We start from the raw sequence: 23,032 nt of genomic DNA, 5'->3' as shown, positions 1-23,032 counted from the left end.
ATTATCTCAGCCCAAAATCTCCAGAAACTGATAAGCCACTTCAGCAAATCTCAGGATACAAAATGAATGTGCAGAAATCACAAGCATTCCTATGCACCAATAACAGACTTAAAGAGAGTCAAATCAAGAACAAACTGCCATTCACAATTGCTACAGAGAGAATAAAATACCTAGGAATACAACTAACAACGGATGTAAAAGAACTCTTCAAGGAGAACTACAGACCACTGCTCAAGGAAATAAGAGATGACACAAACAGATGGAATAACATTCCGTGCTCATGTTTAGGAAGAATCAATATTGCGAAAAATGGCCATACTGCTCAAAGTAATTTATAGATTCAATGCTGTCCCCATCAATCTACCTATGACCCTCTTCACAGAATGGGAAAAAAAACACCTTAAACTTCATACGGAACCAAAAGTCACAGCCAAGATAATTCTAAGCAAAAAGAACAAAGCTGGAGGCATCACACTACCTGACTTCAAACTATACTACAAGGCTACAGTAATCAAAACAGCATGGTACTTGTACCAAAACAGCAATATAGACCAATGGAACAGAACAGAGGCCTCAGAGGCAATGCCACACATCTACAACCATCTGTTCTTTGACAAACTTCACAAAAACAAGCAATGGGGAAAGGATTCCCTGTTTAATAAATGGTGTTGGGAAAACTGGCTAGACATGTGCAGAAAGCAGAAACTGGACCCCTTCCTGACACCTTACACTAAAATTAACTCCAGACGGATTAAAGACTTAAACATAAGACCTAACACCATAAAAATCGTAGAAGAAAACCTAGGCAAAACCATCTAGGACATAGGCATAGACAAGGACTTCATGACTAAAACACCAAAAGCATTGGCAACAAAAGCCAAAATAGACAAATGGGATCTAACTAAACTCCAGAGCTTCTGTATAGCAAAAGAAACAATTGTTAGAGTGAACCAGCAACCAACAGAATGGGAAAAAATTTTTGCAATCTACCCATCTGACAAAGGGCTAATATCCAGAATCTACAAAGAACTAAAATAGATTTATAAGAAAAAAACAAACCCATTCAAAAGTGGGTGAAGGGCATGAATAGACACTTTTCAAAATAAGACATTTATGAGGCCAATGAACGTATGAAAAAATGTTCATCATCACTGGTCATTAGGGAAATGCAAATCAAAACCACATTGAGATACCATCTCACTCCAGTTAGAATGGCAATCATTAAAAAATCGGGAGACAACAGATGCTGTAGAGGATGTGGAGAAACAAGAACACTTTTACACTGTTGGTGGGAGTGTAAATTAGTTCAACCATTGTGGAAGATAGTGTGGTGGTTCCTCAAGGATCTAGAAATAGAAATTCCATTTGATCCAGCAATCCATTACTGCGTATATATCCAAAGTATTATAAATCGTTCTATTTTAAAGACACATGCACACGTATGTTCATTGCGGCACTGTTTACAATAGCACAGACCTGGAACCAACCCAAATGCCCATTGATGATAGACTGGACAAGGAAAATGTGGCACATATACACCATGGAATACTATGCAGCCATAAAAAAACCGATGAGTTCATGTCCTTTGAAGGGACATGGATGAATCTGGAAACCATCATTCTCAGCAAACTGACACAAGAACAGAAAAAAAAACACCCTATGTTCTCACTCATAGGGGGGTGTTAAACAGTGAGAACACATGGACACAGGAAGAGGCGCATCACACACTGGGGTCTGTTGTGGGGGTGTAGGGGAGGGACAGCGGCGGGTAGGGAGTTGGGAAGGGAAAACATGGGAGGAAATGCCAGATATAGGTGACGGGGGGATAGAGGCAGCAAACCACATTGCCGTGTGTGTACCTATGCGACAATCCTGCATGTTCTGCACATGTACCTCAGAACCTAATGTGAAATAAAATATATATGTATAAAAAAAAGAAAAGATTTTAAAAAACACCTATGCTTCCAATTCAAGAAGTAAAATGCATCCCATCCTTACTTTTTTAAAGAGTTTCAGGTAGTACAAACGTATTTTAAGTATCAATCCAGGCACTTAGAAAAGCAGTTCTAGTAAGTGACATAGGTCTTTATCTTTGGACTAATGTGAGCATGGACGATGGTTGTTTCTTTCCTTTTCTTGGCTCTGTTCCTGCCTTCCTTAAGATGTCTTCTTATTAAATTGAAGTTTAATTTCATTGTTTATAGTTATTTATTTATTTATTCTTATAAGCCTGCTTACTTTGTTTATACTTTTTAATTGAACAGTTTTTGTTCTGTTTTTAAATTACGATGTGGGTGAATGCAAGTTCTTATTTAACCCTTTTATACCTGTAATTCCAGCACTGAGGCAGGAAGATCACTTGATGCCTGGGCAACATAGCAAGACCCTGTCTCTGCAAAAAAATTAAAAATTAGCTGGGCGCGGTGGCTCAAGCCTGTAATCCCAGCACTTTGGGAGGCCGAGGCGGGTGGATCACGAGGTCGAGAGATCGAGACCATCCTGGTCAACAAGGTGAAACCCCGTCTCTACTAAAAATACAAAAAGTTAGCTGGGCATGGTGGTGCGTGCCTGTAATCCCAGCTACTTAGGAGGCTGAGGCAGGAGAATTGCCTGAGCCCAGGAGGCGGAGGTTGCGGTGAGCCGAGATCGCGCCATTGCACTCCAGCCTGGGTAACGAGAGCGAAACTCCGTCTCAAAAAAAAAAAAAAAAAAAAAAAATTAAAAATTAGCTGGGTGTCGTAGCATGCACCCATGGTCCCAGCTACTCAGGAGGCTGAGGCAGGAGGATCAAGTGAGCCTGGGAGGTTGAGGTTACAGCCGTCATTTCTATGCCACTCCACTCCAGTCTGGGCAACAGAGTGAGACCTTATCTCAAAAATATTTTTTTAAAACCCAAAACACCCTTTTAGGAACCATTAAATTAAGTTGATTTTTACATACATGTTCTTGGATTTTATCTTCCTCTTTCTTCTCCTTCTATGAATACAAGATATTCACAGATAACCCTTAGTACAAAGTACACAAACACAGACACTGTTTCCAGATGGTTGTACAAGTTTAATAGTTGGTAGGAGCGCTGTAGACCTGAGTGTACAGATGCTTGGTTTTATTTTTAGGCTCCGCGAATGGATTTCCTTCCTTGGTGTAATCAAGCATTCATTCAATGCCCAGTAGACCAGGTCTGACGGTGAGGGGCACAGAGATGAGTAAGTTAGGCTTTGCACTCACCAGATCTTCCTACTAACTTTAAGACATAAGTAGGAGAACAATATTATTTTTTCTATTTTAATGTAATAAAACTGGGACCCAAAAGGGTTCAGGGCATTGACTGAAGCTTACAGGAGTGGATCTACCCTGGATCTCATCAAATTGTTTTGTTACATGCTACGTTTCAAGAATGCTTGAGTCAAAGGGGAGGTGGCAGTAACTGATCATTTACTTTACTCCTACAGGAAAAGATGACATTTCCAGTATGTACTATTGGTTTTGAGCTTTTTAAGCATGGACCAAAAAAAATGAGAGAACCTGGCCAAGTGCTTATTAAATGTAGGGAATCAAATATTGCATCCATAACTGTTTTCCATTAGAAAAGACAAAAAAAGTTTTAATATTTTAATAAATGTTTTTCAAATGTTCAATATTTCACCTAAAATCCTTTTATACTCACTACAGACCCTTACAAAGTACTAATTGAGCTAGAGACTATTAAATTCCATATGATTTGTACTTAACGTTTTTAAAATTGTAAGTGTGAGCACTGACAACAGTGCTGGTGATTTTACAATTTTACGTAACTACCTCAAAACTTTGAAGTTCCTGAACTATTGAACAATACAATATTAAAATCCTATAAGGAATTCTGGCAAAACCCAAACTACTGTTTTATACCTAAAACACATCCTAAAGGAATCGTATAATTCTTTCTTTCTTTCTTTCTTTTCTTTTTTTTTTTTTTTTTTTTGAGACGGAGTTTCGCTCTTGTTACCCAGGCTGGAGTGCAATGGCGCGATCTCGGCTCACCGCAACCTCCGCCTCCTGGGTTCAGGCAATTCTCCTGCCTCAGCCTCCTGAGTAGCTGGGATTATAGGCACGCGCCACCATGCCCAGCTAATTTTTTGTATTTTTAGTAGAGACGGGGTTCCACCATGTTGACCAGGTTGGTCTCGATCTCTCGACCTTGTGATCCACCCGCCTCGGCCTCCCAAAGTGCTGGGATTACAGGCTTGAGCCACCGCGCCCGGCCCTTTCTTTCTTTGAGAAGGAGTCTCGCTCTGTCACTCAGGCTGGAGTGTAAGGGCACGATCTCGGCTCATTGCAACCTCCGCTTCCCAGGTTCAAGTGATTCTCCTGCCTACGCCCCATGAGTAGTTGGGGCTACAGGCACCTACCACCATACCTGGCTAACTTTTTTTTTTTTTTTTAGTACAGATGGGGTTTTGCTGTGTTGGCCAGGTTGGTCTTGAACTCCTGACTTCAGGTGATCCACAGGTGATCCACCTACGTTGGCCTCCCAAAGTGCTGGGATTACAGGCATAAGCCACTGCACCTGGCCAGAATCCTATAATTCTTTATGTTTCAACTGAACTTAATTAAGAAAAAAGGCAACCATAAGTTTCTGAAATATTAGACACAGAAATTGTCATATTTTCCTTTTTACTTACTTCTATGTTTTCTTCATGCATGCAATAAATCTTCCTTTTTCCGTTAGATAGTAGAAGTAACTCCTAAAACCTTCATAAATTAATCTAAGTAAAGTGTAATTCATTAGCTTCATATTTTGTGTTTTCAAAGTTGGAAGATTAGCCACAGTAGTACTAAGGATTCCACTCTCTTTCCTACTCCAACCTTGACCAGTTCTCTTATAATTCTACTTCAATTGCTGGGAATACTGGAAATAGCATGAACTTTATATTAAAGTGGGCCTGAATTAAAGTCCCAGCCTCACCACTTTTTGGCTAGGTGACTTGGGCAAATTACTTCTCTGGGTCTGTTTTCTCCTAGGCAAAATGAGAATACTTTATCTTCAGGAGTGTAGTACAAATTAAGTAATAATGAGTGTTGAACTCCTCGCCCAGTGCATGGTGCAAGTGAATTCACTGAGGTGAGTTTGCTTGTCTTTGGTAAGCAAAGAAACAGACATACAAACAAACCTTACCTAGCACCTCTTTGTTCTAAGTCACAAATCACATTCATAGACTTTTCATCCCAAATCAGACACCTTCAAATCTGCACTGCACAAGAGCTGGTTCTTATCTCTATTCTCTGGAAAACAAGAAGATTTGTTAACTCTCCTCTCCACTGGGAATTGCTAGCTTTCACTTCAGAAAGCAGAATCTTAGGAGTTTGAAATAAACATTTTAAAAGCCAGTTTGGTTGCAATTTTAAGTACATGAAGTTAACAGTATATTTTATTAATTTTTTTTTTTTTTTGAGAGATTGACTCTTGCTCTGTCACCCAGACTGCGATCTCAGCTCACTGCAACCTTCACCTCCCAGGTTCAAGCAATCCTCATGCCTCAGCCTCCCAAGTAGCTGGGATTACAGGCACATGCTACCACGCCCAGCTAATTTTTGTATTTTTAGTAGATATGGGATTTCACCATGTCGGCCAGGCTGGTCTCAAACTCCTGACCTCAAGTGATTCACCTGCCTCAGCCTCCCAAAGTGCTGGGATTACAGGTGGGAGCCTCTGTGTCCAGCCTGTTTTTCCAGTTTTTAACCAATTACATGTATCTTTATTTTCAAATCAGAAAAAAGGTATTTTTTAAAAGAAGGCATTTAGAGGCAATAATTATCTTGTGTCAGTTTTTGTTTCATTTTTGTGTTTTATACTCTAAAATAAATGTTTTACTTTGCATGTCCTAAGTGTAAAATGTTATGTAAATAGTCGATAAATACCTGTTGTCATATTTGTTAATAACATATTCCATTTCATAAGATCCTGTCATTCTTGATTTTAAAAAACCATAAAAACTGCAATAATAGATGAAACTCTTAGAATAATGGAATTAGGCATACACATTAATCTTAGGTAACTGATAGTTTAAGACCCTAATTTTTCCTACATTTTTGATTCCTTCCATTCAAGCAGGTGCTTCATCACCCCAGGGAAGCTTTTTGCAGGCAGGAAGCAGGAAGAGTCTACCAGCTTTCCAGACCTTTGTTTAGAAATGGCTTCATTAAGAACTGCAGGGTCTGCCGGGCGCGGTGGCTCAAGCCGGTAATCCCAGCACTTTGGGAGGCAGGTGAATCACGAGGTCAAGAGATCGAGACCATCCTGGTCAGCATGGTGAAACCCCGTCTCTACTAAAAAAAAAAGAAATTATCTGGGCATGGTGGCGCGTGCCTGTAATCCCAGGTACTCAGGAGGCTGAGGCAGGAGAATTGCCTGAACCCAGGAGGCGGAGGTTGCAGTGAGCCGAGATCGCACCATTGCACTCCAGCCTGGGTAACAAGAGCATAACTCCGTCTCAAAAAAAAAAAAAAAAAAAAAAAAAAAAAAAAAAAAAAAAGAACTGCAGGGTCTGAAGAAGCAAGGGTCTTTCCAAAACCAAGAAGACTTTCTCATATGTAAAACAGAAGTGAAGACTGGGGGTGCTGGAATAGCAGAGGCCTCTGCCACTCCCCTTGGGGTGCAGGGAGACATGGTGGTATCTTCCATGGGGTGTGGTATAATTGGAATGTGGGGCCCTGGGCACTGGAGGGTCCTGGTCTTGTGAATAAGTCCTGATAGCCCAACACTGTTTAAAAACAGCAGAAAGCAGCGGGCCTGTGGGACCTGGCACCCGGTGGTCAGAGAGGAGGCTTTTATCTCTGTGTGGATGACTGGCTCACAGACAGAAGTGGCCCCATGCCAGCCTGTTATGCATTGAATTGTGTCCTCTTAAAACCTATGTGTTGAATGGGGCTGTGTTTGGAGATCAGGTCTTTAAACAGATGTTTAAATTAAAAGGAGATCATATGTGTGGTCCTTCATCCAATACAATTAGTATCCTTATAAGCAGAGGATGATTCTAACATAGACACACATAGAGGGATGACCAAATGAGAACACAGGGAGAAGATTACATCCACAAGCCAAGGAGACAGGCCTTAGGAGAAACCAACCCCACTAAAACCCTGACCTTGGACTTCCAGCCTCTGGAACAGTGAGAAAGTAAATTTCTGTTACTTAAGTCGCCCAACCTGTGGTAATCTGTTATGGCAATCTTAGAAGACTAATGCACAGGCATTGGTCCTACGTGAGACCTCAGAACTCTCACATCCTCAGGTGGACAACCCCAGGATGACCGAGGCAGAAAGCTTGCCAGTCTTGTAGCCTTAGGGCTGGAATGGCAGTTCAATTGTCTAACTTAAAAATAAAACAATGTCTTATTTCTTCCACACCTAAATTTGCACCCTATGATTCAAACTTGTTATCCATGTTCTTTTGTTTCATGTTGGTTTTGCTGTGTTATATTTTGAGGAAATCTGTTTTTATTTATGCTATTTATTATTTTTTTAATGTATCTCTTGGAACTTATTTTTTTTTCACCCATTGTAAGGTTGTTCAAGAAATGTATGCTCAAGAAATACATTTCTTACTTTTCTAGGAAGATTGGCTATACTGATTTTTTTTCTTAAGTGTTGAAAACTGCATACACACACATATGCGTGAACACATGCGTACATTTTTTTATAGGAAATCTTCAGAAGGAAGTTTCACTATAGAGGAAAGACTTAAAGAATTAGAAGCCAAATCTCCCAGTTTTTAGATGATTCAGCTGATAAGAGGCAGAACAAACCAACAATAAACAGGAAAAGCATTGAAAAGGAATTTGAGACTTCTGTGATTTTTATCAGCAGATGGCAAGTGTAATTTAATGTAGACAAACTAATCATTAATTGGGGAGCAAGAAGGCCAGTCCAGTGATGTGGGCAGAAAATAATCCTCTAGTACACAGATCAAGAAAAGGATTTAGGGATTATTCTTGAAAAATCATTAAAACTATCAGTCTATCAGAACTATCAGTTCTGGGAACAAAGGCAAACAGCATTAGCAAAGATAAAGCATAGAAAACTGGAGGTGGTACCTTTTATTTTGAAAAGAACTTGTTTGATCTAGTCAGGAATATTATCATGGTAGCAACTGTTATATAAGAAAGTCTAGAAGAATGACAAAACCCAAGAATCAAATGCATCCACGTACACAGGGGAATGGAAGCTTCAACGCCTTCAAGGACCGAGCATGTAGGTGAACATGTGACATGACCATGGGGATGGTCACTTTTAGGAATGGTGGGAACTGCGTTAGAATGGAGGGTGCTTAAAGGTTTTCAGGTTTTTGCACACACACCCATGCATACACCAACCTACCCACCCACACACTGTATTGGCCAAACAAAATATATCTGCCTGCTTGGTTCAGCTCTTGGCTGCCAACGTAGATCCGGGACTAAGAGAGTTTTGCTTGGTGCTTCTCTTCTGCCTCCTCCCTACTGGGAGAGTCCCTGGAGGGTATGGCTGCATCTTAATCTTATATCCTGCCTGCACTGCATCTCCCTTGTTACTTTGCCCAGTGAGCACTGGTTGCAAGTGTGAAATGAAGAAGGCGCTCCCTGCTATATGCAGCAGAAAATGGCTACTGACAATTGCTCTGTTTACTCAGTGGCCACGACCACTGAAATTGTACATCAAAAAGAGCTCATGTGTGGGCCAGAAATGCCGATTCTGTGCTTGACTCAGCCTCCCTGAACCTACTTTGCATGTGATGTGTGAATTATTTTTGTCAACGTTACGTATAATGCTGCATTTTTTTCTCTTCAGTCTGTTCCTCCCACCAGGCTTGGCCTTTCTTCATCCGATCTCTTCCTTCCTGTCTTTAGCATTATACAAGGGAATTTCTCAGTTGGTTTTTCCCTTTCTGCCCTCTCATCTTGGTTCCTTTTCCTCTTTAGCATTTTTTTCTCACATTTATGCTGCAACCTCAATGAATGGTATTGTCAGGGAGTGTGATCCCCTGGTTAGTAGAGTCTGTGTTGTTTAACTGACATTCCACTCCTTCAGACAGAGCAACCTTTTTCTGATGGGTAATATTTCTAGAATAGATGGATAATGAAGAAGGACTTCGGATTGATCTTTATCTGTTTAAATTCTGTACTATGAGATCGATATAAAAGAATCTACATGACATATACATAACAAATATGTAAATGGTATGTGTGTGTGTGTGTGTATATATATATATGTATAAAATAAAGCATAATGAAATGAATACCTCTGAACCCACCTTCCATCTTAAGAAGTAGGACACTGAAAATCCTGTTGACATCTTGTATTTTACTCAGTGTTTCTTTGATGCCTGCCAATACTGCCTTAGGGTCACTATTATGAGCATCAATTATGACTGTACATTATGGTGGGTGCACAAGTTAATGCTTTAGTTGAAATATAAAATAAGCTTCTGAGTTGCTTCTTGCATCTGTCCCCTCTTCTCCTTCCCAGATGTCCCTGCTGTGGCATGGGCCTTGGGGAGCTCATCTAGACCATGACAAGAGCACTCTCATTTGTCTCTCGGTCTCTGTTTTCACCCAATGTTGAACCAGGGGTTGGATACAAAGGCAGACCTCTGGGAGGCTATGAGTGGGGGGATTCAGTCCATACAGACAAGAAAATATGTGTATCGGTAGAAATATGGTTATTAGTTCAGTCTTCATACAACTTCAAATAACTAGCAAAACATGAATTGATTCTATTTACATGCCACATTAGTTTCCAATTGTTCTGTGACAAACTACTAGAAGTTAAGCATCTTAAAACAATGCACATTTATTATCTCAGTTTGTGTGGGGCAGGAGTTTAAGGCAAAGCTTGGCCGCATTCTCTGCTCAGCCTCTCATATGTCTGCAATAAAGGCATTGTCTGGGTTGCATTCTCATCTGGAGGCTCTATTGGGGAAGAATCCACTTCCGAGCTTATTCAAGTTGTTGGCAGAATGGATTTCTTTGTGGGTATATCACTGAGGATCCCACTTTTTTTGCTGGCTAATGGCTGGAGGCTGATCCCGAGTCCTCGGGGTCACCTGCAGTTTTTCTTGCCACAAGTGCTTCTCCAACATGGTGGCTTGCTTCAGTAAGTCATTGGGTCTCCGGCTTCAGTTGGCTAAGGTGAAGTCTTATGCGATGTAACATAATCCAGGAGAGTGACATCCCATCACCTCTATCATATTCTGTGGGTCATAGGTCTTGACAATGCTGAAGGGGAGGGGATGGCACAGTGGCATAAACACCAGAAGGGGAATCACTGGGAGACATCTTAGCAGTCTGTCTACTACATATACCTAAGTGGACAGTGCTTTGGAGCAGGAAAGAAAATCCTCATCAGGCAGATATATTTCGTTGGGGTTTCTTCCCAAAGATTATGTTATTATAATTAACTAAAAGTTGGCGTTCAACTGAAATTTTAAAACCAAATGATGCATTATGTAGTGCTGAGTATTTGGAAGGAGAGGCTTATTTTATTATTTAAATTTTAAACCCTAAATATACTCCCCAAAGTGCTTTAGTTTAAAAAATTATAAAGTAGAACTGACGAGAGAAAAAGTATATACTAGAAGGAACTATTTTTTCAATTTTAGAAAAGACATTTGATTCTGTTTGGGCTAGGAAAATTTAATCTGTTCCTGAATATGATTTTTATCAAAAGAAAATTCATTTCTCCTTGTCTCCATTAAATAAATGTTGAAAGCACAAAAATACTGGTTTACAGAGATACAAGCTAATTAGTCAGCCCAGTGTACTTGTCAACTTTTGCTCCAACTTCCACACTGTCATCAAAGCTACTTGTCTTAATCACAAACTTGGTTTTGTCGCCTTTCTGATAAAAGCCTCTGATAATTTCCCACTGCCCACAGGATCAATCTTGTCTTTTTTTTTTTTTTTTTTTTTTTTTTTTTTTTTTTTTTTTTTTTTTTAAGAGACAGAGTTGTGCTCTGGCACCAAGGCTGTAGTGCAGTTGGGCAATCATACCTCATTGCAGCTTCAAACTCCTGGTCTTGAGTAATTCTTCCATCTTGGCCTCCCAAAGCTCTGGGATTACAGGCAGGAGCTACTGCACCTGGTCTTAAATCTTAAGCCTGATATTTACGAATCTTCAAGAATTGGCTCCCGTCTACACTTACCATCTTCCTCTCCTTCATGCCCCTTGCTCCATCCAATGCTGTGGACAAACCACACAGTTTCATAAACCCCACTGCTCCTCTTTCTTTTCCCTGCCTCTGCACAGATTATGCCCTGTACTTGATGTGTGTCTACTCCCATTCTTTGGGAGTTTCAGACACTTATCTTCTAGGCCCCAAGGAAAGATTTATCTATTTCTCTTTACCACAATACCTTGGGTATGGTGCCTGACACACAGTAAGTACTCAAATATTGCTTGAATACATAAATCTCAGATTTCTCTTACTTAAAATGAGGGATTAGATGAAATGATGATTTCTTATAGCTCTAAATTTAAAAAAAATCATCACATGGATTAAGAGAATGTAAGACTGCATATAAATAAACTGTGTGGAACAAATTCTAAATGCTACAGTGCTTCAGAGGAATAAGGTATTATTCTGTGCTGGAATAGTCAAGAACATTTTTGCTAAAGGAGGTGGAATTTGAAGTAGGTATTGAAAGATGAGAGGGAGTTTGAGCCCTTGCTACCATGATGCCTTCTTTATAGTAGCCCCTCATTAAGTTTATTGATTTGAATTGAAATGTAGACAAAGGAAGAGGAGGAAAGACTTTGCAAATGAAGAAAAGCAAGACTAGTAGCTCCAGTGCAGGAATGAGCAGGGTAAATGTGGATTCGGAGGACATTTTCCTGAGCAGAGTGTGCTCTGGCCAATAGTGAAACTAATAGTGGCTCTGTAGGTTGAAGTGAGATCATGGAAGATCTGAAAACCAAAGAGTGCAGTTTGGATTGGCATGGTAGGCAACAGTAAGCCATGACATCTTCTCTGAATAGAATGATATTAGAGTACTTTAGCTTTATTAGTCTGATGCTGGTAAGCAGGCTGGATGGGCAAAGAAGAGACTAGTCAGGGAGATTCAATAGGAGGTCTTAACCTGGATAAAAGTCGTTCCTTATATTTTTATACCTCTACGATTTAGAAGATACCCACTAAACCTACAAGAGAGGTTGTTACCACAAGCTTTGTAGGAAGGTAGAGAAGATGTGAGATATTAATAATATTTTACATGAGAACGGTGATTCAATCTGAATTGGTCCAAGGTCATATAGCTGGTAAATGGTATATGGTAAACTGTGTCACTGGAACTCACACCTATTTTTTTTCTTAACTTCTATGGATGATCACTTTTATGTGTCCACCTGACTGGACTAAGGGATGCCCAGATGGCTGGTAAAACATTATTTCTGGATGTGATTGTGGGGGTGTCTCTGGATGAGATTAACATTTGAGTCTGTAAATATCACCCTCATCAATGCATGTGGGCATCACTCAATCCACTGAGGGCTTGAATAGAAAAAAGGGTAGAGGAAGGGCGAATGTGCTTCTGTTTCACCTGGGACATCCATCTTCTCCTGGCTTGGACCTTGGTGCTCTGGTTCTCAAGCCTTCAGACTTAGACTGGGAGACTGGGATTTACACCACTGCCTTCCCTCCCTCAGATCTCAAGAACTTAACTAAACCACTGGCTTTCCTGCAGTGATAGGTATCTCTGTCTGTCTCTCTCTCTCTCTCTTAGGTTCTGTTTCTCTGAAGAACACTAACGTAACTTCTAAGTCCAGTATTCTTGCCATTAAGAAAAAGAGATTTCAAACATTAAAAATAAGGAAGCTGTGCAACTTTATAAGGTATGTGAATCAGTATAATACAGTGGAAAGGGCCCTGGCCCAGACATCAGGAATTTAAATCCTAGTCCCTAAGCTAAGGCAACCAGTGTGGCATTCAATAGAAACATTCTTCTGTGGTCAGCTTCCTTTTCCTCATCTGTTACAGGGGAGTTGTGCTCAACTTCACTCTAGCTCATTAGTCTTGGAATTTATGTGTCATTGGCTAGAATTTTCAATGACCCAGGGATGCTGGCATCATGGCAGCACAAACAGGCAAAACAACAACAACAACAACAACAACAACAACAACAACAACAAAAAGCTGGAGGAGATGGTTCATTTTGGGGCCATGCATGATGAGTTCAGGTTTTGCACATTAGGAAAAAGTTAAAGGGAGTGGTAGACAGAATCATGGCCCCCCTTAAAAATGACAACAGTCTAGTCTCCCAAATCTGTTGAGTATGTCACCTTACATGGCTAAAGAAACTTTGTTGATGTGGTTGACTTAAGGATTTTAAGATGAAGAGATTATCCGAAATTATATGGGTGGGTCCCTATTAAAAAAAATAGAAAGGCAGGTCAGAGTTAGAAAAGGAGATGCAGAGGCAGCAGCAGGGGTTAGAGTAAAGGGATTCCTTTCTTTGAAGATGAAAGAGGGGCCGGCGCCAAGGAATGCAGGCAGAATATAAAACCTAGAAAAGATAGGAAAATGGGTTTCTCTCCTAGAGCCTCCAGAAGGAACACAGCTCTGCTGACACCCCGATTTCTTTTTATTAATTTTTCGAGATACCTCACTATGTCACCCAGGAGTGAAGTAGTGTGATCATAGTTCACTGCAGCCTTGAACTCCTGGGTTAAGCAATCCTCCCCTCTCAGCCTCTCTAGTAGCAGGGACTACAGGCATGTGACACCATGCCCAGATAATTTCTCTAGTTTTTGTAGAGATGGGTTCTTGCTTTATTGCCAGGATTGGTCTCTAACTCCTGGGCTCAGGCGATCCTCCTGCCACAGCCTCCCAAACTATTGGGAATATGGGTGTGAGCCACTGTGCCCAGCCAGTACCCTGAATTTAAGACCCCTCTTGGAGTTCTGGTCTGCCAAGACCGACAGACGAACTTGTAATGTTCTAAGGCAACAAGTTTGTGGTAATTCCTTACAGCAGCCACAGAAAGCAAATAGCGGAAGTGACTAGGGAGGGAGGACAAATATTTTTTGAGCCCTTCGTGTGCATCAGGCATTGAAGTCACAATAAGCTGGTGGGGTGAGTGGTGTGCTCACCATTCCATATATTAGGAAAATAAACCTAAGAGTGGAAGTAACTCACTCAAAGTGAATCGAGACTGGGAGCTGCGTGTGTGCTTATGCATCATGCATGTGCTGTGCTTGAAAGGCAAAAGCCCACTAGAAGCTTACACAGCGACATAATTACATGATGCTGGAAAACCAGGAAAAATGTGTATTGTACAAATCAGTGGACCAGTGAGTTGGCAATGGGGAAGGTCATCAAGTGATTGGCCAGGACCAACTGTGTATCAGTAGCAGGTGCTTTTCACATGTGCTATTTCATGAAAGCCTCATGAAACACCCTGCAAGGTAAATTTCATTCTCCTTATTTTTATGGTTGATGAAGGGAGGCTTGAATTAAAGTACCTTGCCCCAAATACTATAGTTGGTTAATGCCAGAGCTAAGATTTAAATACAGAGCCTGCCTCCTGTGATTGAGATAAACAAAACATTTTTATTTTAAAAAGAAAGACCCAGAGAAGGGCATAATTCAACCATCACTTGGAAGTATATGACCCCACCACACAGAGATGATCATAGTTAACTTTGTGGCATGAATATTTATATAATTATTTGTTCTCCAGATGTTTAGCATAGTCCTGGGTATATCATAGGCACCCAGTGAATACTTGCATGGTGAAATATGTCCGTGGGACCGAGGGCCTTCCATACCAGGCTAATTTTTAATTTTTAAAATCTCCAATTAAAAAAAAATTTAATTTAACCATGCCAGGCTAATTTTTAATTTTTAAAATTTTTTTTTGCAAAGACAGAGTCTTGCTATGTTGCCCAGGCTAGTTTCCAACTCCTGGGTTCAAGAGATCTTCCCACCTTGGCCTTCCAAAGTGTTAGGATTACAGGCTTGAGCCCCTGCACCCAGCAATCCTCATTTTCTTTTTGTTGAGCATGACTAGTTGATTTCACATATGTTAAGTGTATGTATGATAAAGTTACACTGTACTCTGCTCTTTGGAGAGTTAAAATATGAAGCTTATTATCCTTAGACAATATAGTGGATAAAAATATAAAAAAGCTCAAGAAGGGTTTAAATCAATTCACAGATGTCAGCGTTATGGCTAGTTCTTAAGAGACAAATAACTTTACAAAATACTCCTCAGTGATGTCACTGTTAGAGAATACAGATGTACTTACCCCTCATTCCCACCGATCTCTGATACTACGTATGTGTGCACATTCCCTGTGATCTCCCCCAGACATTTATTATCTTTCTCCCATCCTTGTCCCTACTCACACCATTTTTCCCCACCATTATCACCACCCTACAGGTAATCCCTTTGTTGCTTAGGTATCTTTCCAGAGTTGCTTTATGCAAATACAAGCAAATAGGAAAAGATAACCTTATCTCTTCCCCCTTTCTTACAGAAAATGCGGCATGTTCTATTGTTTTGCACTTCGAGTTCTGTGTAACAAAGCATTCTGCAACTCTTTATCATTAAAAACTATCATTTTTCAACATTACTGCACCATATTCTGTTGTATAAATATAATTTATTTAACTAGTTCCTCTTTGGGTGGACACGTGAGTTTGCTTCCTCCATTCTTTCTCACAATTGTGAGCAATGCTACAAGAATAACCTTGTATGCACGTACTTTCTGACATGTACATATGTATCTTAAGACAAAGTCCCATGAAAGGGACAGCTGTCTCAAAGGATACCTTCATTTGAAATTTTGGTTAAGTAGTGCCGAATTCCCTTTCATAAATATTGTACCCTTTTGTACCACAAGCAACAAGGTATGAGAGTAATTGCTAACATTTCAGTTCTTAACGTCAAGTATAGAAATGTAGCTTCTAGGGATAATGGGTTCTATCAGCTTACTCCTCAGCACTCAAAGAAGTCCTATTTCTATAGAAGTCAACAACATACAAAGTACAGAATTGATGAGGATGGCATTCACCTACTCTTTTGAAGCTTTATGTAGGTTCAAACTAGGAAAATCTTATGAAAAATGTATAAGACAGCCTCTTTGTAACGCTTTTGCTGAGGCCTATCCCCATACTGGAATTCAAGTGTTCTGTCTCCCATGTGCATACCAGCATTGTAATAGGGTCCCTATTTTGACTAACACAGCAACATTAACTTCATTTGGAAGTGCCAGTAGCTGTCTGGCCCAGGGCAATGGCAAGGTAAGTAGCAGGCTTTGGAATTACACTTGTCTGGATTCCTGGCTCCCCTTACCCATGTGACTCTGGGTAACTCACTTGGCAGACTGGAGTCTGTTTTCTAGACGATTAAGATGGGTATACTAATCCTCATGCCTTTTTGGACTGCCATAAAATAAAAGGAATCATGTATGGGAGACTGTTTAGTACATAATAGTATTCAACACTAACTTCCCCTTTTGCCTTGCTGAAAATAGAGAACTGGGAAGAAAAACCTCAAAGGGCTTCTAAACATTTAAAATTTATGTCACAACTTCTGTATGTTAAAGCTTTCTTATTTCACTCATAGAAGAGGCTCTAAAATTTGATTTAGTATTGTCCTACATGTAACTCCAACATGCTTTGTTGTTTGGCTTCTCTGTCTATATTCAAGTGTAAATACAGGAGCCAAAGTTGTTAATTGGTTTAATAAAAAAAAGCAGAGATTAAAAAATATTGTTAGAAAAAGCCACCACCGTTACCATACCAGCAGCAACCTCAACAGCAGTGGTGCTTAGCAGGTTGGGGTAGGCACATAAATAGTTAGAGCCTCTTAGCATAAGGCCACTTCAAGGTCAAGTTGTCAAGAAAAGGTCAACCATCTGCCTGCTGTGCACAGAGCAAGCCAATGGGCAATGCATTTATTCCATTTCTCCCCCCAGTTTAACTAAAGTTTTGAGGTACCTCTGTAATAAAGCATTGATTTTTATGAAGATTTACATCATAAAATATAAAGCCCATTTTCTTTGGCACTTAAAGGTGAAATTTCAGTTATCTGGAAAACTAAGTCAAATAATTTTAATTTGCATTAATTTAATAAATATTTATTGAGTGCCCACTATGTGTTCGGCATTGTGCTAAGTGCTTGTTTACTTGGAACAAAAAATTGTCCCATAAATTCTAGGTAAAAATGTACCATCCAAAGCACAGTCCAGATTTATGTTAATTTTTCAGTGAGTCTTCATGAGAGGTTTATCATCATTGTAACTGATTTTAATTTTAGAGCATTCTGGGTTCTATAATGTATCCTTCTTCCAAAGAAAGTAGAGGGATAAAATTGTTGAAACAGCAAATGTGAAGTTGAAATCACTTGACAGTCTGAGAATCTTATATACCTACTTGAATCTTCAATTGTAATAAACACTTTTGACTCATAAGCTCATTTGTCAGCCTTATATAGTGAGTGTAATTTACTTAGCTAATTTCACTAGGAGATTACATTCTTTCAGGGCACAGAGAAATAGGAATCATGAATACGCCATTACTGCCTGCTTTTGTATCTCATTTCACAGCCTCATAGCTTAAATAAAGAAAATATATTTGAAAGCACAAATTAATTGTACCTATTTTCTAGAAGTATTTCAAAATGCTATCTTTTATTAGAGATACCAAATCTACTCAGTGACAGAATTTAAGTAGATACATATTGGCATTATGCAAACATAGTAACAACGGTGATAATCATAGCAGTTACTGTGTAGTGCTTACTGCCTATCAAGTATATCGAGATCCTTGAATGGATTACCACCTTTAATCTGCCCAGTAGATTAAAGGCACTGCTTTAATTTCAGAGAAGGCACTGTTATTATTCCCATTTTATATAATAAAGAAGGGGTAATTTTGCTCACATTATTCATGTTACTATTTTAGTGAAATTGGGGTCCTTACCTGGGCAATCCTACTCCATATTTATGCCCTGTAAGGTGTTACTCATTCAGATTCAGCAAAGAAACAGAGTCTCATCTATATGCAGAAATCATCTTTACCTGCTGGCCTTAAGTTTTACTACCATAGGAAGTAAGAGGCTTAAAACAGAATGTGAAATACACGGATAAAGTTCTAAGACTTGTTTCTAAAAGTTGATTTTGGAATCACTCCCCTCTTCACAATGTCTGGGGCTAAAAATTCACCATTATTACTTTCGCTATAGTCTTCAGAGATCTCACATTGCCATATATACTCATGAAAAGCTGTATCCTAAAATGTAGTACGCCCATCTACCCTGCCACTCCCCAAACTCTTAGGTGCCACACTATTCAACAGCATCAAAGTAACTACTGAAGTTGTCAAAGGTACTTTTCTTCCACAGAACCTCCAGCCATACTAATATTACCTAATTTGTACTCTTAACATTCTAAAGACAGTTATTGGCAATATTAGAAGACTTTATTGAAGGGAGATGTAGACAGAATCAGAAAAATGAGTTCAAAAATCTAGGAAGGTCAATGAGAAAATTCAGGGATTTTTTTTTCCCCTTACTCTTTCCATAACTTCAAAACATTCATGTCATCTGATCAGGAACAACTGTAACCATGTAGCTTGCCCTATTTTGGCTATCGGGCTTCAAAAATACTTTAGCTGGGAGATCATTGTAATTCAAATCCATTCAGTGCTGCTTCACTTTTGTAATTTTGTTAGCTAAGTTTAAGTAGTGTACCCTGCACCTACTTTAATGATATAGCACATTGATAACGTTTTTCCTCATCTAAAGCCATGTTTACCCACAGAGCTTTAGCACCAAAAAAATTCTAAAAGGTACTCCTTACACATTTAAATAATCTGAATAAATAATCGATACAGGTTAAGCCCTGGCTAGTTCTGAGGTTTCCAAATTAAGATCACAGAATGTAAAAACCGCAGGTTAAAAAAAAAGGTTGGCAGAATATATTTCCATAGGGCAGAAAATACATTCAAGGTCGCAATATGCCCATTCATTCCTTACTCCAACATGTAAGACACAACCAGGCCGATTTCCAACTGAATTTTGCCTTAAGTTTTCTTAAGGGAATGATGGAAACTTTATTACAAAAGATGGTAAAGTTGTCAGTGACAGGAAAATCAGGAGGTCCACAGAGGTAAGAGGAGAGCTGTCTAAATGGAAGTGAGAATCAGTAAGTTGCTGGTGAAAATCTAACTGACTTAGGCAATTTTTAAAGACCCTCAAAATAAGGGAAGAATAAAAGAGAAACTTAAAAGAAAACAGAAACAGCCAGAGGTGAGACATAGACATTTTGATGGTGGTGGGGGCTGTCCAACTACACAATGAGGTCATCCCATCTCCCGGAAGTGACACGTAATCACCTGCTTTGCACTAGCTCCGCCCCTTCCCTCAAAGGTCCCGCCCCTCCACCAGCAGCCGGCAGAGTGTTAGGGGGCGTTTCTCCAGAAGGAAAGCTGTGAGCTGCGACGCTGAGGAAGGGGACCCCAAAACGTCTGGCACTGCCCCCTCCAGGGATCACTTTGGACCGCGTCACTCGGCCCAGCCGGATTCTGAAACGCCGAGGGGTCAACCTGATGGGTTTCGGGGTCAACGGAAGAGGGGAAGGGGAGCCCTGGCGGGGAGAACCCCCCGGTCCCCCGCCCAGCAGCTGAGGCACAGGAGGGCGGCCATCTTGGCCGGGAGGGTAGGGCTGGGGAGCTGCGGGCGCCGTGCGATTGGGGGGCTCGCCCGGAAGTGACGCCAACTACCCGGAAGCGGAGGGGGTTCCCTGGCCCACTCCCCCCTCGTTCGTTTGCTCCCCCGCTTCCTCCCCGCCCCCCTTCCTCTCCATTCGTTTCCCCCCCTCCCCGTTCCCTGCCTTCTTCCCCCCCCCGCCGTCCCTCCCCCCCAACCTCCGGAGCTGGGAAGAGAGTCAAGATGGCGGCGAAATCCGATGGCGGTGGCGTGGGGGTGGGCTTCGCTCAGCTGCACAACCTGGACGAGGCGGTGGGCAGCGGCGGCGAGGAGGACGGGGAGCCCGGGGGAGGCGGCTGCGGCGGCGGCGGCGACGGCAGCGAGCCCGGCGAGAGCAGCTCCCTGCACATCTGCCACTGCTGCAACACCTCCTCGTGCTACTGGGGCTGCCGCTCCGCCTGCCTGCGCTCCCTCCTGGGCAGGAAGCCGCGCCGCAGCGCCGCCGCCGACGGGGGGGACCAGCCGCTGCAGCCTCCCGCGGCCCCCGGCGCCGACCGCCAACCCCCGACGCCCTCGGCCGCGCGGCCGCAGCCGCCGCAGGCGGAGCGGCCGTGGCTCGACTGCCTGTGGATCGTGCTGGCGCTGCTCGTGTTCTTCGGGGACGTGGGCACCGACCTGTGGCTGGCCCTCGACTACTACCGCAAGGGGGACTACGGCTACTTCGGGCTGACCCTCTTCTTCGTGTTGGTGCCGTCGCTGCTGGTGCAGAGCCTGAGCTTCCGCTGGTTCGTGCAGGACTACACGGGCGGCGGGCTGGGCGCCGTGGAGGGGCTCAGCAGCCGGGGCCCCCCCATGATGGGGGCCGGCTACGGCCACGGCGCGGCGGTCTCGGCCACGCCGGGGGCGCAGCGCCTGTGCCGCCTCTCCGTGTGGATCTGGCAGTCGGTCATCCACCTGCTGCAGATGGGGCAGGTGTGGAGGTAAGAGCACTGCGGGGTGGGGGCGGGCCGGCCCTGTGGAGACCCCCAGTCCTCCCGGTGCCTCGCGGGGCGGCCTCTCGGACGGGCCCGGCGCGGGGGGTTCCAAGGAGGGACTGGCCGTGCGCCGCCCCTGGCGTCTCCAAAACACCAGCGTTTGATCTGGATCCCTGGCCACGCCTTTGGTCAGGGGAGGCCGAGTCCTGCCGTTGGCCTGTCCTCGTCCCCGCTTCGTACTTGGCGGGGCCCCTGCCCCGGTCCTCCCCGCCGCCTCTGCAGACCTCCGTTCCCGGGCGCCCCTTTCCCCTGCCTCCGGAGGTAACCAGCCGCGGTCGCCCTGGGCTGCACTCCGGCTCGCGGCCCGGTGGAGCCTTCCCTCCGCCAGCCTCTGCACTCTGGTTTTTTCCCGGGTGAGACATCCTCCCCTCTTCCCCCGTTCTCCCTCTGCAGTGGCCTGCGTGGGGCCCTGTGGAAAAACCCTCGCTGCCGCCTCCGAGCACTCCTGGATTCCACGCCCCTTCCTCCTCCTGCACTCCCAGCCCCTGCGAACGACTCTAAACCACTGCCCTCCCAGAAGGGAAAAAGACTTTTTTTTTTGGTGCGCTGGATTAGACGTGTCCTTTTCTTAGTGACAGGTAAAAATGGGATAAAATATGATGGGGCGAGCGTTTCGTGTTTACTCTCACCTCCAGAAAACCAAGTAGCCACCTGGATACCTGTTCTGGGGAAACAATGTTTTTGGTAGTCAGGCCAGTGTGTAGGTGATTTAAATTTACACAAGACCCAAGCTTGGCTTTGCTTCCCTTTACCCTTTCGTAAATTTCCCGTGTGCCAGTTCAGTCCCTCACAAATCACTTGCAGGTGCTCTTTCTGCCAGGAGCCTTTATTGACTGCCTCACTGGCTAAACTGAGGCAATGAACCCATTCTCACCTGGGTACATCTGTGCTCTCTTACTTAAATTAGCTTGTGTGTATTCTGGCAACAGTGAGTTGTAGGTGAGAGCGTTTACTGAAGATAAATTACACGGGGACAAGCTCTTCAAGTGCATGGCTTCTGTGAGAAGACATTTTGCCTAGACTGCCCTAACTCCTAGCCTAGTAAGAGATTTTAGGCACTTAGTAGTTGAAGTAACAGATATACCTATGTTAGCCGAAGTAAAGTATACTGTCTTTTCTATGATTTGTGCAGATCTCGATTCGGAATTTATTTAAATAAAAACGTTCCAGAAAGTATGGGGTTCAATTAAGTCAAATCACGAGAGTGGATGCAAGAACTTTATCCTGCAGTTTGCATGCAAATTCCCGCTAGGGGAAGTGAGGGTGGTTCTGTAGGCCCTGCACCACCCAGGGTTGTTTACTGGCCTTTGTGGGCTGAACCAAACAGCTTCTTCTCTAGCTGCATTTGTCTGCAGATAATTTGTTTCCTGCTGATAAGTTTATAAGAAGTGAGGGAAGAAAACAGGCAAAGTGCTGATTAACTTTTGGCTATTATGAGCATAGCTTTGGGGTCAAATAAAATTCTGAAATACGTTTTAAATTTGAAATGTAAATCCCCAAACACCCACACCCCCAAGGTAATACGGAATCAAAGGTAGTGTGTTTGGTACTGGAGATACCTTTTTTTGGTGGGGGGTTTCTGGTTAAGATGCCAGGAATGAAGCGGCGGAGGGAAAAAAGTATGGGGAAGAGAGATTTTAACATACCAGTAGAAATTAGCAGCATGTATTGGTAGGCTTCTGCTGAACAAGCCGAAGTCAGCTATCTCCATGTGGCAAACTTCTAAGTGTGAGCTATAAAAATGTTGGTGTCAGGTTAAAATTCCTGTGATAACTCTTTCTAATGGAATCTGTCCTGGACATTTATTAGTAGTAGGCTTTGAGACAGAATGAAATTGGAGTAGAATAACCCGCCCCCCCTCCATTCACCTAAACCTTAATTGTATCTGGGCAAAGTGGAAGTCCAGATTTTAGAACAAACTGAAGAGTACACTTTAAATGTCAGTTTAGCTTTTGTAGTTGTGTGTAGGCTAGTATTTTTTTTTTTTCTGATCTTAACTTTCATCTGCAGTGATATAGATGTATTTTTAAAGTGCCTGTGACTTTACTGTCTAGTTTTTTCTTTTTTTTACTTTTTCAAGATTAGAGTATACGGCTAAATATTTTCTAAAGTTATTAAAAGACATGCTAATTTTGCTAAGTTCTTTCTTCTAACATAGCTGTACTTCAAAAGCAGCATTTACTGAGGAAGGAGTCTGTTTTTGAATTTTTTTTTTTCCAGTTAGCTGGTTTTGCTTGAAATACTCTAGGAGCAAGGTCTGCTGCTTTAATACCTGCTAGGCATGTTGTTTGCATTGAAATCATTCATGTGTAAAAACTTTAGAGGAATTCTTGT

General features: G+C 42.2%; 1 protein-coding gene across 1 annotated transcript in view; it reads left to right on the top strand.

Annotated features, from left to right (window-relative positions):
- The first annotated feature begins 19,395 nt into the window (after positions 1-19,395).
- Positions 19,396-23,032, top strand: part of XKR6 (XK related 6) — a 319,850-nt gene continuing 316,213 nt past the window's right edge. Inside the window, exon 1 of the mRNA XM_003944174.3 lies at positions 19,396-20,644. Within this exon, the coding sequence (XP_003944223.2) occupies positions 19,908-20,644 (737 nt within the window). The 5' untranslated portion in view covers positions 19,396-19,907. The remainder of the gene's footprint in view (positions 20,645-23,032) is intronic.

The sequence above is a fragment of the Saimiri boliviensis genome, chromosome 13, assembly GCF_048565385.1.
Source record: "Saimiri boliviensis isolate mSaiBol1 chromosome 13, mSaiBol1.pri, whole genome shotgun sequence".
Taxonomy (NCBI): domain Eukaryota; kingdom Metazoa; phylum Chordata; class Mammalia; order Primates; family Cebidae; genus Saimiri; species Saimiri boliviensis.
This window is presented reverse-complemented; position numbering and strand designations above follow the sequence as displayed.